Source organism: Orbicella faveolata, unplaced genomic scaffold (genome assembly GCF_042242905.1).
Source record: "Orbicella faveolata isolate gen_17 unplaced genomic scaffold, um_ofav_v1 contig_48, whole genome shotgun sequence".
Lineage (NCBI taxonomy): Eukaryota > Metazoa > Cnidaria > Anthozoa > Scleractinia > Merulinidae > Orbicella > Orbicella faveolata.
Genome location: NW_028301578.1, coordinates 14,996,459 through 15,012,158, shown reverse-complemented (window position 1 = coordinate 15,012,158; position 15,700 = coordinate 14,996,459). Strand labels below are relative to the sequence as shown.

General features: G+C 40.4%; 1 protein-coding gene and 1 long non-coding RNA gene across 2 annotated transcripts; one reads left to right on the top strand and one right to left on the bottom strand.

Moving 5' to 3' along the window:
• The first annotated feature begins 56 nt into the window (after positions 1–56).
• LOC149096671 (uncharacterized) lies at positions 57–3,638 on the top strand. Its single transcript, XR_016204528.1, has 2 exons — positions 57–446; positions 823–3,638. It is a non-coding gene; the product is annotated as an uncharacterized LOC149096671 (long non-coding RNA).
• Positions 2,995–15,382, bottom strand: LOC110044742 (transmembrane protein adipocyte-associated 1 homolog). The gene is made up of 10 exons (XM_089281036.1): positions 14,979–15,382; positions 13,933–14,068; positions 13,147–13,245; positions 12,554–12,626; positions 12,283–12,365; positions 6,667–6,789; positions 5,855–5,915; positions 5,306–5,408; positions 4,802–4,885; positions 2,995–3,802 (listed from the first exon to the last, which is right to left on the bottom strand). The coding sequence occupies exons 1-10, from the start codon at positions 15,101–15,103 to the stop codon at positions 3,694–3,696; spliced, it is 996 nt and encodes a 331-aa protein (XP_089137162.1). The 5' UTR covers positions 15,104–15,382; the 3' UTR covers positions 2,995–3,693.
• Positions 15,383–15,700: the final 318 nt, after the last annotated feature.

Genomic DNA, 15,700 nt, shown 5'->3' with positions numbered 1-15,700 from the left:
AGCGCAATGAAGCATGTTAGCCCTCCCTTTATCCTTTTCGCCCTCGGTCTTCTGCGCCCTACCGAAAATTCCATTAAAAGCCTGGGTACGAGGAAGCACTGTACATTTTAATGGTAATCACGCGTATAATTAGCTCACCCCTAAAGTTTGGCTACGAGGCATCCTCGTCCAAATTGACGCGGGCGAAGCGACAATTCATAGCGGAAAAGCTCTGGAGATAGGAAAGGTCGCCTTGATTGTTTCTGCGGTTGTGTTGGAGAAGTCGCACGTGATGGACGTTCACCTGGAATGCGCCTGACGTCACTGCTAATATTGCTTTGAGTGATAATTCAATTATCCACGTTAACTGTTCGCTGTGCAGCCCAAAGTTGAAAAGATTCAAAAAATCTTGATAGAGCTCGTAGAGGATAACTTTGAAATTAGAAAGTTCCCAAATCAAACAGCAGGTAACTTAGTTAAATCCATTCGTGTGAGTTGTCACGGCAGATTAGAGCGACTCTTCTTAAAAAGAAAAAAAAATTGAGGATTGTGCTTCGGCAGGCTCTTGCAACATTAAAACTTCGCAAGTAGTACTTTCGCTGGTGAATTTCTTAACAGGCCATCTTGCGAGGCGAGCATTTAATCAATTAAAAGTACTAAAGTTTGGTAATGGTTAGTTTTTTGGGAGTATATCCGTTTCAAATGATGGAGTTGTTTATTGTTTAGAAGTTTAGTGTTGAAATTGGCCTTTGTAGAGGGCTATTGTTTAGAGATCGCACGCAAATCGCTGTATAGAGTGGCGCAAACGTCTTTAACTTTTCAAAGCTTTATTCATTTGTTTAGGTTTGCATCAAAGAAAGATGGCTCATGCTGGTCCAGAGCCAGGAATACCAGAACAAGAAGGATGGATCCAGGGAAAGATTCCGGGATGGATTCAGGCGGCCGTGAATACCTGCAAAGCCTGGAAACAAGCTGCCCTAAATAGCCCATTCATCATAGCATTTTTTCTGGCATTTTCTCCTTTCATTCTGATCTTCATAATCTTCATGTTACCGTTGTTTATCATCCTGATCTGCGCACTGAGCACTGCACTTTTCTGTATCATCACAGTGTGCTTCTTCTTCGCTTGCGGACTTCCGGTGTATTTTTTCACCGTGGCGTATGGCTTCCTATTCATGATGTTCGTCACATGGAGACTTGAGCTAGTGGTACATCGCATCCAGCGGTTGTATGTCAACGTCATGTCTGCCCCATCGAATTGTTACCGCAGAATTAAGAGAGGGATCTGTGAAGTATTCACCCAGTACATCCACCAGGACTATGGTGGTGAAGTTTTACGGCACCACTAGTAAGATCAAGTGCGTAGATCTATAAACACTGAAAACTGGGAACATTTTTCTAGTTAATTTAATACCCCCCACCCCATCCCATCGAACACCCCCACCCCCATCCCTGTGATATGTACAATTTTAAATAAACCGAAGAGTTTGTTTAAGCTAACAACCGATTAACATACAGTCGAACCTCCCGTGAGCGACCAAGCAAAATGTCAAACCTTAGGTCGTCTCTTTTAAGACTGATAGAGCACAGTATATGGGCATTTCTTCTTTAAATTTTTAAATGTTTCATTCATGTGAAAAGTCAATTTCGAGAAAAAATCCGGTATTACCCAGGAATGCAATAATGTTAGAACACCTTATTATCCAATTTTCGTTCTATTATCTGTCAAGTGGTCGAGTTACGGGAGGTCAAAACAAAAGAAAATTTTCAACTTTTAGCTCTAGAAGTGGTCGCGGTCGCTTATGAGAGGTGGTCGCTTACAAGAGCTTTTAAATATAGTGATTTGACTTGGAAACTTTTGATATTTTGCAAAACTGGTCGCTGAAGAGAGGTGGTGGTCGCAACCGGAGGTTCCACTGTATTCTTGAATATTTCGGAAAAGAAACAGCCGTACCAGGTTAGAGCCCTCTGAAAAAACGCTTGTCCCTGCAGTTTTGTCTTAAGGTTTTTATTAACTTGAGGAATGATTACTCCAGGTATTCCGCCCGATCCTCGACTAGAGAGCCTGTTCACAGGTTAAAATAACTAGCACTCGTGCACTGAACAATTGCACTAATAGACATGAACAGAAAAAAATCCCAGCATGAAGGGGTTATTATTTTTATCATCAATGCCACTTTTGAAACTGTTTTAATTTGATTCACAGACCAATCGTCAGTTATCCAATCAGCGCGCGAATTTGGGGTCACATGGGAAGTCTGTCGATCTAAATCGTGGTCAGCGATGACTTGAATAATAACAACAATAATAATATTAATAATAATAATAATAATGATAATAATAATATTTATAATGCGCAAATTTCATAAAATGTTCAAATGCGCGTGACAAGATTAAAAACGAAATAAAAAGGCTAAAAAGCTAAAATTACCATTAAAAGTAAACTTACAAAGATTTTAAAAAGCTAAAATTACAATTAATAGTAAACTTATAATGATAAAAACAACTATGATAAAAATGCATGACGGAAAAGGTGAGTTCTTAGCTTGGCATTAAAAATACTAACAGTGCTGGCGCTTCTTATATCAAATGGTAGCGCATTCCAAAGTCTCGCTGCAGCACAGGTAAAAGAACGGTCACCTAGTGTAGCTTTTGATTTAAAGCGCGGATAACTAAGTAAAAGTTTGAATGAAACAAAATGAAAATTAACTGATTGCAAAGTGAGAAAAATGCAAGTTATATCTCTTGGCAAGAAACAAGTTGAGATAAAGAGCCCTTCATGTCGCGCGTAACATGCAAAAACTATTTTTTTCGTCAACTCAAATGACATTTCAAAAGAATATGTTAATCAAGAGGCCGAAAACAAAAGCTAGGAAAGTACTCGTGGTTGCAATACTCAATTAATTGAAGTAGATCACTCCGAGTAACGTAAATACAGCTGTCAGAGATTGAAGACCGCTAATGTATTCATAATAAGTTGAGGTATCTCAGTTAAAATACATTTCACCAAGCTCGTAACAAGAAAAAACATTTATAACATTTTCTATTTCTTCTACTGATTTGTATCAGCAGGTTTCATCCTATCATATAACATAACTTCTTTCATTTTGTATTTACAAATTCACAGGTAAAAAGAAACAAAAAGCTGGTTTTGAAAATAACCATTTAAAACTGACTTTCAGCTGGCTACTAAATCAACTAAACAGGTACAAAAACCAAAATCCACCATGACTTTTTTTCAAACTTTCTTCTTCACTTTGCTCTGGGTTACCACGCTTGCTTGTGTTCTGAGTTACTCATTATAGGTACTGATTAGCGACTGCGTAAATGATTTATTTATTTGATTTATTTATTTGATTCATTTATATTTTGCTATATCTGGACTACGAGTAGTCCCTCTTTCACTTAGTTCGTCGTGCGTGACGTGAAAGAAAACCGCGAGAAAAAATTGGCCGCGCAAAATGCTGAAGGAGAGAAGCGCGAGAAAAGAGCGGCCGCTTTTCGCTCCCCGGATTTTGCGCGGCCATTTTTCTCCTCGCACCTTATTACGGTATCGCTCGACGGACTAAGCGAGAGGAACTACTCGTCGTCTACACTATCACATTATTTTCGCTTGAGTGCCAACAGTTGGCTCTCAATAAACCGTTATGGTAATTGAATTGTTGCTCTCTGAACTCGTTTTAGTTCTGCTTTTATACACTGTCGTGATTTAAGTCATCCATATTCATTGTCGGACCCAGACTCTAGGCCGGTGTCTTCAGCCGGGAGGTACGAGTACGAGTAGGAGTCTCCCACTCTCAGTACATCCGGGAAATCCGAGGTGCTGAAAAAATAAAACAAAAATAAAACAAAACAAGAGAGAAAACATGTCAGTTATTATCGGCAGTGAATATAACAGTGAAACGATGGACCGACGCGAAATATCGAGGCCTAAAAACTAGGCAACGTTAGCTCGGGGTTAAAAACGAGAATAAAGCATTGAAACCTTGTGTTTCTGCTGAGCCTACTCCATGCGAAACTGATCAAGCATTGATCACAAATAAGATTTGGCTGACCGCTTCCCGAAGTGGTTTTCAGGGAGGTCCTTAAATAAATCATTAAACCAGTAACACAAGACGGAAAAACAAAGCTGAGAACTACAAGGGTGAGGCAAGACATGTCCAGTACACCCTTGAAAAATCACGGTGGATTTCGAAGCCTGGAAACATATCCTTCGATTTTCCGTTGATATCATATCATTTATGTCCTTAAATCATCAATAAAATCATCAAGGAAATGATAATTCGCCCATAACAAAACGCAAAGTTGGTCCTCCCAGGCTCAGGTCAAACGTCGAACTTCACCTGAGAGTGATAAGACGAGCTAAATTGCAATTTGAGTCGATCCAAACGGGTAAAGCTCGACCGCTGGGTTAAACGTCGAACTTGTTTAAAATTTAGACCGATCAATAAGCTCCATCGGTCTGAATTGACCAATTTCGATATATTAAAATTCAGTACGAGGCTCTGGGGAATAGCTAGAGAGTTTGTGGGGTTTATTCCCCACAGCCTCGTGTTGAGGTCTATTGTGTTAGGCTGAATTTTAATATATCGAAATTGGTCTATTCAGTCGGACGAGCTCAGTTGAGCAAAAACGTCACACTTAATATCATGAACTTAATTCGCGCAGTTCAGTTCGTCTCATGTGAAGTTCGACGTTTGACCTAGGCCTAACACAAAAGACGTCTGTTAGTTTTGAATACGTCGTTCAAATGGGCGAACACTCAACGTATTGACCTTGCAGGACTTAGAAGAATTAGCCGAAAAGCAGTAATAACGCTCACCTTCTGAAGAAATCCTTTAGAAAAGTCCAGTACACCATAGGCCCGAACATAGTATAATATAAAATCATGGTGAAATCCAAAATACTGCAGTGAAAACGTAAATACAAAACATTGAGACTGATAAACTGAACTGTCGAAGTTACTCATAAAATCTACCAGTATAATCTGCTTTCGCTGTTACGGACTTTTGCACAATTTATTCGCCAAATATTTGGTACAAATGTAGCTGTTTTCTATCCAGTATCCTTGAAGCGGACACCTAGAACTCGCCTACACGGATCCTTACTGTTTCGGGCCTTGACTGTGAAGGGCCCTCACTCAAACAGACCCTCACTATTAAAAGCCCTTATTATGAGAGCACCCTGTCTACAAGGGACAAAATATCAACATGGTTCCCACGGGTGGGAACAAGAGGGTTGACTGTAGTGTCAGTACTATATAAGGATAGAAAACACTGAGTGAATAAGACCTGAATCTAAAGCTTGTATTAAGTCTTCTACCTACCACAAACTTTGCGTGATACTTTCATACAACAGAAGACTCATGCAGCCCTGCAGTAGGTGCACGACACATAACACAACGCAGTACACGTAAAATGACTTCCTTTCTGAAAAAAAGAAAATGCTCACGTTTAATAAAAAGGAAATCTTAGAAAATAAGCTTAATGACATGTTGAAACGTTCGCCATAATTGCATAGTATTATCTGATACAAAAGAGTGAGATAGTCATGCGTGTAAAATTAAGCTCTAAGAAAGATTTACAATCCAAGTGTTTTTAGTCCTTTCTGCTTACTAGGGCGTATTTTTCATTTCTTAATACCTTACATCAGACTGACTCACTAATTTGGAGAAATATCATCTTGGAAAATTAAATTGCGATCACTGTAATCGCGACATTGTATTATTAAAAGTCTGTAGGCTTAAAATGTCACTGATATAGTATAGTCAAATATCTTCGGGTCTTCTTCGGAAATCGTTCGACGTCCCCGATAAACTTCTTTATAGTCGACTCTACCTGCTGAATACAACTCAAAATCCGCTGGAGCAGCTTACCAGGTATGATACAGCGTTCTCTTAACTTGGTACATGGCAAGATGACAATGACGAAATAAACCTGCAAAACATTGACAATATTGTACAGGTAAATTCACAAGCTCCTCAACAGGGCAAGTCCGCCTTCCAGTCTCTTCTCTATCTATTTTCTGATATTAGAAAATGTTAGTCTTAGGGTCATTAGTATGGCAAATGTTCATGCTTTTATCATCAAATGGAACAATTCAATGTTTTTGCGTCAATAACCACGACAGCTGGACTATTTCTCATTTCTCACTTGATCGAAGCCTCCTCTTGGAAAGGTGTGGTGCGTTCGCGGACGCGCCTTGGCCGCGCCTAATCTTTCTTGCACCCAGATCTCCGCGTCCGATTTATTTTACAACTGGCGGAAACCAAGGTACATTTCAGGCATAAAATGGTACCCAATGAATTATGTACATCTGAAGACAGTCTGTGCTATCAGGATGAGGAAAAAAGGGTAAAAACGTCCACATATATGAAAGAACAGTTGTACTGTATATATTGGAAATTTTGGAAAAAAAAAAAAACTTTTAAACTTCAAGGTACTTTACCGGAACCAATTGACTTGACTGTAGTTTCTTTTCATGATAGCTACATTGTAGATTGCACAGTGCTGAAAGCGTTACCAAAAATGTTTCAGAAATCTTGAAGACTTCATGGACACTCCAATGCCAGACAGGGAGCCCTGGGCATTTACACGAAACGATATAGAGACTTAAAGACTTGCATGCAGCAGCCATGTGTAAGCTAAATTATATGATGTCTGTAATTATAGTGTAGGTCTTTCTTACCAAAGCCAAAAACAGTGATGTAGATGCCATAAACAGCAATCCGCCATGTCCATATAAATCATACTTTGTTTTACCATAAATTTTGCCGTTTATTCCAGGACATCTGATAAACTCAAGAGTTGCCTGAAGGGAGGCAACAACAAGACAGTTAATTTGGAGCAAGAAGCTGAATGACAACTCAATGAGCCTGTGAGGTTCAGTGCTTGCATATGGAAACAGTTGTTACGGATGGCACGACAAGACGCCATTTGCAATGCAACTCAACTCGTTTAATGCGTACTTCATGTAAGCTACATAGAACTAGAACGCACATGTTTACTCCAAATATGGTAAGACAACCCATATACGTAACATCTCCCTTTCTTTAAAAAAAGAAAAACTAATAAACAAATATCTGGCAAAAACTAGCCTAAAACAAACTTACACAAATCCACTTTGTTTCTGAAAGTGTTCTATGTCAAACTAAATCAGTTTATCCGAGCTTGCTAAAACAAACTTAAAGTGTTCAAAGTCTAGCCTTTGCCTAACGCTTCATGTCAAAATCTTTAAATCTTGAAGGGGGACGAACAGTCCGGGTTCTTGTCTTCTGAGGTGCTAACAATGGAACATTAGTCTCTTCAGCAACAGTTTCATTCAAGGAATCTTTGTCAGGCCTAGTAGGTATAGCAGGTAACTCAGGTACTCTAGGTATCTCCTTGTGATTTACTCCTGACTCATGTGAGCTAACCTTGGTGCTTTGCTTATCTGGTGTCGAGGATTCTGCTGCAGGTCTCAGAAACTGCCTGTTTCTTCGGAGGGTCTCACTGCCTGCTTGGACTACATGTGACCTGTCTGACAGTTTCTCGACACAAGTAGCTGGTTTCCACGTTTGGTTCTTTCGCAGGGGTGCACTTCTGACTTCTTGTCCAATCTCTAATTCAGGTAACTGCTTCACATGACGGTCATGGTAGAACTTCGCCTTTTGCCTTTTCCGCTCTAATTTCTCTGTAGAATGTGCGCTTACTTTGGGACGGAGAAGGCTTGACGCTGTTGGTAAGAGAGTTCGTGTTCGGCGCGACATAAGCCTCTGTGCGGGGCTGTCACCTATACCTTCAGTAGGTGTGTTCCTGTAGTCTAGTAGCGATAGCCATGGATCTTTCCCATCTCGGTCCGCTTTCTTAAATAGCAGTTTAACTGTCTTCACTGAAGACTCTGCTGTCCCATTTGACTTTGGGTAGTGTGGTGATGATGTCACATGGTTAAATTCCCAGCTGAGTGAGAACTCGTGAAATTCTTGACTGCTGTACTGTGATCCGTTGTCTGAGACAACAGTGTCCGGGATTCCATGTCTACTGAATTGTTCTTTGAGTACTTGTATAACTGCACGTGAGGTGGTATCTTCAAGTTCACTAACTTCTACAAAATCTGAGTAATAGTCGACGACTGTGAGGTAATTCTTTCCACTAACAGTGAACAAATCTGTAGCCACTTTACTCCAAGGTCTGTCTGGAAGTTGATGAGACTGCATTGGCTGACTAGCATTCCTAGCCTGAAACTCGGCACAGACAGCACATCTTTCAACCAGGGCTTTGACTTCTGAATTCATTCCAGGCCAGAACACGATGTCTTTGGCCTTTCTTAGACATGATGCGACTCCTTGATGGCTTGAATGAATTCTTGAGAGCATCTCTGGCCTCATGGCTTTGGGAACAATCACTCTCTGACTCTTAAACAGAATACCATTGTGGAGTGAAATCTCTTCTCTGTAGTTCCAGTAGTCACGAACTTGTACTGGGCATTGCTCTCTTCTCTCAGGCCATCCTGTTAGAACAGTGGTCTTCAGGCTCTCTAAGACGAGGTCTTGTGCTGTGCACTTCTGCAGTTGAGTTAACCTTTCTGGAGCCACTTTGATGGAATCAAAGGGAGTAAGTGTTTCAAGTTCAAGAGCGAAAACTTGAAAGTTGTCTGTCATCTCCTTCTTGACAGCAAGCGAGGCACGAGACAAGTGATCGGCAACATACATCTGTGCACCTGGCTTGTACTTAACCTCTAGGTTAAAGCGCTGTAGCCTCAACATCATTCTTTGTAGTCGACATGGAGCAGAGAGGATTGACTTCTGGAAAATGGACTGTAAGGGTTTGTGATCTGACTCAACCGTTATCTTTTTACGACCGGCGAGGTATTGACTGAACCTTTCGCAGGAGAAGACAATCGCTAAACACTCTTTCTCGATTTGAGCGTATTGCCTCTCAGTCTGTGATAGGGACCGTGAAGCAAAAGCAACTGGCTGGCCGTTTTGTAATAAAGCTGCTCCTAACCCGTATTCACTCGCATCACATTGCACTGTGACTTCTTCTTGAAGGTCATAATACTTGAGCACAGGGTGTTTGACTACAAGCTCTCGCACTTCCTGGAATGCTGTCTCGTGATGCTGGGACCAGATGAACTTTACATCCTTTGCTGTCATCTCTCTCAGTGGCTGGGCGACCTCTGATAACCTAGGGAGAAACTTTGCCAAGTAATTAACGAATCCTAAGAGACTCAGGAGTTCCTTCTTGGATGTAGGCCTTGGCATTTCCTGAACTGCCTTCACTTTCTCAGGATTTGGCTGTAACCCATCTTTGGTGATCAAGTGTCCCATGAATCTGACTTCAGACTTCTTGAGGTTCAACTTGCTGCTGTTTAGACGCAGATTGGCTTTTCGAGCTTGCTCTAGCAGACGAATCAAGTTCTCATCATGATTTCGATTTGCTTCTTCATCATTTTCTCCATAGCCCATGACCAATATGTCATCTCTTATCACTTCTACACCGGGAAGACTATCAAGCTTCTCATGCAATTTGCATTCGAACTCTTCTGGAGCCAGGTTGATACCAAAGGGTAGCCTCAAATACTTGTAACGCCCAAAGGGAGTCCAGAATGTTGTCTTGAGACTGCTGCTCTCATCTAATCCAACCTGGTAAAACCCATCTTTAGCATCTAAGGTACTAAACACTTTGGCATTGCTAAGCTTGGGCAACAACTCGTCTAGAGTAGGCATTTGGTACTTTGGATGGATGACTGCCTTGTTAAGATCTTTAGGATCCAAACAAATCCTAATCTTATTTGGTGTTGCGACAACCACCATACTGCTAATCCAGTCGGTCGGTACTGTGACTTTCTCCACGATTCCTTTCCTTTCCAGATCATCAAGTTTGGCCTTGACCTTATCACGCAGGGGAACTGGCACTCGGCGCGGAGAATGCTGCACTGGTTTTACGCTGGGGTCTGTGATAATCGTTGTATCACCAATATGGCCTAACCCTTCAAAAACATCTTTGTACTGAACAAGAATCTGATCTTTGGTCAGGTTACTACTGCTTTTCAGGACATGAATGGACTCTTCAGGATCTATATCCACTTTGAGAAGTCCCAACTGCTCACAAGCCTCAGCCGATAAGAGGGGTTTGTTAGAACTCTCAACAACTTGGAATCTCAGGTCCAGACGCTTGCCCCTTCTCTCTGCTGTGAGTGTGGTCTCACCTACAGGCTTCATCAAGCTACCATCAAATAGCTTTAGCTGGGCATTGGACTTAGACAAGGGGGGATCACCATTCTGCAACAGCTGAACTAAATTTCTGTGACTGATCACATTACAAGTTGCACCAGTGTCCAACTGACATACTAGTTGCTCTTTGTACTGCTCTTCTATCACAAAGGTAATACTGGATGTCAACTGTTTACCACTACCATTAATTGCAGTAATTTCTTCTATCTTCAATAATGATTCCTCAGACTCGTAACCTTCTGCCACTTCAGCGACATGAACCTTCTCTTTGCCTGCCTGACACACTTTGGCGAAGTGGTTCATTCTTTTACAATTGCGACATTGTTGACCATAAGCTGGACATTCTGTCTGCTTGGCATGCTTCTTTTGTTGGCCACAATATTTACATTTCCATTTTCTGTCAGGTTTCTTTGGATTTGGTGGTTTCTTCGGATGAGAAGGCATCTTGCCTTGCATCGGTTTACGCTTCACATGAACTAAGTTCAGTTTCTCATTGTTTTGTTTCTCATCCTTTTGAATCGACTTTAGCTGCTTATTCGTTATTTCACTTGATTTACACATGTCAAGAGCTTTATCCAAAGACAAATCTTTCTCTCTGAGCAATCTAGCTTTCGTACCCTTATCTTGTATTCCAATAACTAGCCTGTCACGTATCATTTCTTCTGCAAGTGCTCCAAACTGACACGATGCTGCGAGTTTTCTTAATCTATTGACATAGCAATCAACAGTTTCTTCGGGTACTTGAATGCAAGAGTTAAAGACATACCTCTCATAGACGACATTTCTCTTTGGTAGGAAATAGTTTTCCAGCGCCTTCAATGCTGAAGTTATCGTCAGTACTTCGGTGCCAAAATTCAGATTCAGGAAAATTTGCAGACACTCCTTTCCCATAACAGAACGGAAGGTTGCTAATCGGATCGATTGACTCTTCTGATCCAAACCCGTTGCTACCTCATAATCTTGCCATTGTTGCTTAAAAAATTCCCAGTTGCTCGTGATATCTCCACGACAAACCATAGCGCTTGGTACTGGAAAATTTGAAGGAAAACTGAGGACTTGAGGCGGCGGAGTAGGCTGTGGAGCTTGCGGTGGAGCTGGTGGTGGAGGATCTTGTTCGGTGTCTGACATCGTTTCGCTGGGTTTCAACGCACGTGGTCGGTGTTGAAATTCGCTGTACGTACCGTAAATCAAGGAATTGTCGCTTCGTTTCGCTTCAGTAACTGCTTTGACTGAATATCAACCAGAAGACGTAATCTTGAGCACTGCAGCTCGCCATAAGATCAACAAAACACTTCTGACACCATGTTACGGATGGCACGACAAGACGCCATTTGCAATGCAACTCAACTCGTTTAATGCGTACTTCATGTAAGCTACATAGAACTAGAACGCACATGTTTACTCCAAATATGGTAAGACAACCCATATACGTAACAACAGTTACATGAACCCAAACAGTTAGCTATGCTTCTTTTCTGTTCTTTAAGCATCAGATACTGATGCCTTGATTACTGAAAACTAGATTACAGTAGAAAGCTATTTGCACATGCATGTTTACTCGTGAATGTTAGGAATATCGTTATGGTTGTATATGACTGCTGTCTTAAGAATGAAAGGGTAAGAGTGAACATTTTTTTTTTTTTTTTGATGATACTAGTAAGTCTGATGCTAACCACAAAATCATGTGCATTCTGTGACGGGAATGATGATGATAATGATGATGATGATGATGATGATGATGATGATGATGAAGATAACATTGATGATAATAATGATGTGAAATGTAAATGTAAATCTTATTGATAGTGGACGTGCACTTAGCTATACAAGCACTAAGCTTGGCTAGTTTAAAGGTATGCCACTAAAAGAAAGGAAACAAATATTTTTACATCAACCTAACATGACGACCATGATGATGATGAGGAGGAGGAAGATGATGACAAGGAGGATGAGAAGGACTAGGGAGGGCAAGGGGGAGGAGGAGAGAAAGGAATGGAAACAAATTGATGGTAATGAAGTTGACAAATTATGACGATGGACAATATTGCTGACGTCAAGGAAGATATTACTGCAGACAAAAATCAACAAACCTGTGCTGACGAATATGCTATAGCAAATAATGATGATACACACAAGACTCTTTGAACACCTTTCCTCCCATCTTGCATGTTACCTTCAAGCAAAATAAATTATTGTACATTATTTTACATTATTGTACATTATAGTACATTAGAAAACCTGTTGCTAATGTGTAATGTCTTTTGTTCACTGTCTTGTCAATGACTTGATGATTAACGGGATAAGTACTTCCACTTGTAGAAAAAAAAAAACGACTATGTGATCAGTCCCAAGAATTCATACCTGCCCAAACACCAAATATTATCACACTTAATTCCACAGCTAACAAGAAGCAACACAACAGAAGCCATAAAATCTGGAAAACATTAAAAAAAAAGTAATGGCAAAAAATTCATTTAATACAATAAATAGTTCAATGAACTTTTAAAAAATAGATAGGCCATAAATTTACTCTGGGTGCCAGAGGTTTTATTTCTCTTTCTTGTGAGGAGTGGTGAACCCCTTATCTATAAACATGACGAACACAGCTTTGCCATTCACAGATACTGGCTAAATTATCACCACTATAAAAAGAACGAAAATTTCTGGGACCCAGCCGATACCAGAAATTGCAGTAGCAAAAAAAAACCTGGAAATGTATATTGTACACGTAACAAAGAATAAAATGTTTTAATGATTCTTCCAAAAAATGTGTCGCATAATTTTAGCCAAATTTCAAGGGTCTTGTCCCAATTTTTCATGATGCCCAGGCTCACAGAAAGGATATTAGTTTTGCCTTGCCACCTTGCAGAGTTCCTCGTTTACTATACAATGTTTAGTGTTTGTGTGATTGTGTGTAAGTATTACTATTAAAGGAAAATTATTTTCACACGTACCTTTGTTAGCAGAGAATCCTTATGGGGTTCATTTAAGATGGATGTCAAAAGCATGGAAACAAAACATCTTATTATGCCGACAATGCAAACAAAGAATACCTAGTAGAATAAAAACAAACAAATCTAATCTCAATTAAGTTGCACTCTATTATTTAAACAGAAATTAAAGTTAGTTGCTGGTCCCAAGATTTATGAGGAAAGCTCACAGACCTGTATGTGCTATTAGTAAATTATTTTGTATACCTCACTCATACCAGACTTCCAAGTGCCAGTGGCTTGATAGAAAATTTAGCCCTGTGATAGTCGCCAGTGTCCGCATGATATCAATACAGCTGAGTGCCAGGAAATTAAATACAATCCTATATCTCAGTGGGGAGCTGGCAGAGGTGCAAAAGTAAATTGATGGTCTAGGAAAATGTCTATACCCCGCTCACAGAAAGCTTCTATTTTAACCCGTCCCCATCCCATCCCATTTCTCTGGAAGTTCTGGTCTAGCTTACATGTAATTCACTTTTCCCTTTTAAACTATTGGTATGGACATGAATTTTTTAGAACCACTCATTATTATGCACTTGAAAAAGAAAAAAAAAATAGATTTAACTCAGTTTCTTTATGGAAACTCCTGCACCATTCCGTTAAAAATCACTCAAGGGATTATCAGTCCTAAAGACATACAGATATACAAGGTATATGTGCCAACTTTTTCTGGAGTGTATTAACCAACTAGTCAGTTCTAAATATCCAAACTATTTAGTTTCAACCCAGCCTTCAAAACATTTTACCTACCATGAAATAAACAGTCTTTACAATAGGACATCTTATTTCATAAAGTTGCACATGAGCCACTCCAAGTCTGTACATAAGGAACATCAGGAAGAGGACATTTGGTACAAGGAGAAGAACGTCAAAAATCCTGATGGCACTGTACACAATGGAAGCAAAATATTAGGTGAATCTTAAGTGTACAATCTCAATGAAGAGCAGAACAAATTAGTTTTCTTGTTGTGTTGGTCTCACTTTTTTATCTCTCTAGGGTAGAGCAGGGAAGACTCACCCTTTCAATATAAAGGTTTTCCTTGTTTGACTATATGTAGAAAGATAAGAATCTTGCCAACAGGCTGGTTTACTCCAAAGGTGTAACATGTGACCACATAATCATACCCATTGAACCCTCTCCCAAGGTGGTTGGGTGCGAGTGTGTGGACGGGGGTGGGGTGGTAGCAGGAGACTGCATTGACAACTCTATGCGCTTGATGTGTGCTTGATTTTGCCAGGATGTCTGTTCATAGACTTTTAGCTTTGTACAAGCTTAACAAATTTTTTTTCTCTCGCCCGTTTAGACTTTTCCCCACCCCCACTAACTGCCCCTGGGTCTCCGAGGATGAAACACTGCAGTGCCTGAAGATAATACCAGTGTTCTAGTATGTTATATAACTCTATAAGATCTCCAACAGTGTAGTTATTGTAACCCTCCCCTCCTACCCCTCAGTACCGTTCAGGCACCCCCAAAAAATAATACCATAACAGTTCTCGATCTTTCCTTTGAAAGTGAGCCCACTCTCGAACTTCCTGTCGTTAACTTTCAACCAATTAAATTCTCAGGACAATCTTTCTTCAGAGCATGGGAATTAATATGACATGTATGGAAGTCGTGTTCTATTGGTTTGTTTGCGGTCAATATTTTGTCTGGAACCCAGTAAGCGTACACTGGGGTTTAATTTTTTGCTGATCTTCCTAGCAACGACGAAGGACTCTACACTGCTTGCAGGGTTCGATCAAGAGGCAGTTTACATGTGTCTCAGTAAAACCCTCAACATATCTAGACTGCTTACCTATCGTGGACCGTCCCATATAAAATACTTTGGCAGACACTAAGAACTATATGGTCCGCGGGAACAGTCGTCGTTGAAAAATCAGGAGGTAGCTGACTGGAAGATGGTTTAGACATCATTTCCATTATCCTCGATTTTGTTGATTTTGTTGATTTTGGAAATCCTGCCAGTGTTTACTCGCGGTCACTCACAAGCTTACGGTTCGTTAAAATACGCTAAGATGGTGTCATGCAACCATACCAGATTACTCGGATCTCTTGGAAACATTTCGCTTTTGATTTGCTTTAAGCCATCCTTCCAATTAGTAATCTAAGGAACATCATTTACCAAGAAATCGAAGTCGAAAGTGCTCGGATCGACAGTTCTCGAATTGCCGGGTCATGTTTTTATCGCGTGACTCGTTCCAAGCTACCACTGTTGGGTTGGCAATTTTTGCCGGCGTGGATCCTGGAAACCAGATTTTATATTAAGATTCCGCATACTCGGTTTTTGTGGAATTTTCGGCTCAGACATTGTATTGTATCACCACGTCAATTGTATAATAGGAAGTACTTGAAATCATAGTGCTACTTACTTGCTCTTTAGAACCACAATTTCCGCGAAATTGACATAGCTTCGTTCAGCTTTTCTTTTAACAACAGTGGAATTCCGATTTCCCGAACCCTCAATTTTTCGAACCTTCCGATAACTCGAACCAAAAGTGGTGTCTCCTCCTCAGTCAA

What these genes read in the sequence shown, in the direction of transcription:
- LOC110044742 (XM_089281036.1), bottom strand. Translation starts at nt 15,103, where the DNA reads ATGGAAATGATGTCTAAACCATCTTCCAGTCAGCTACCTCCTGATTTT. An exon ending in TAGCATATTCGTCAGCACAG is followed by an intron (nt 6,790 to 12,282) that starts GTTTGTTGATTT and finishes GCCTCCCTTCAG; the next exon opens with GCAACTCTTGAGTTTATCAG. An exon ending in CATCACTGTTTTTGGCTTTG is followed by an intron (nt 5,916 to 6,666) that starts GTAAGAAAGACC and finishes AATGTTTTGCAG; the next exon opens with GTTTATTTCGTCATTGTCAT.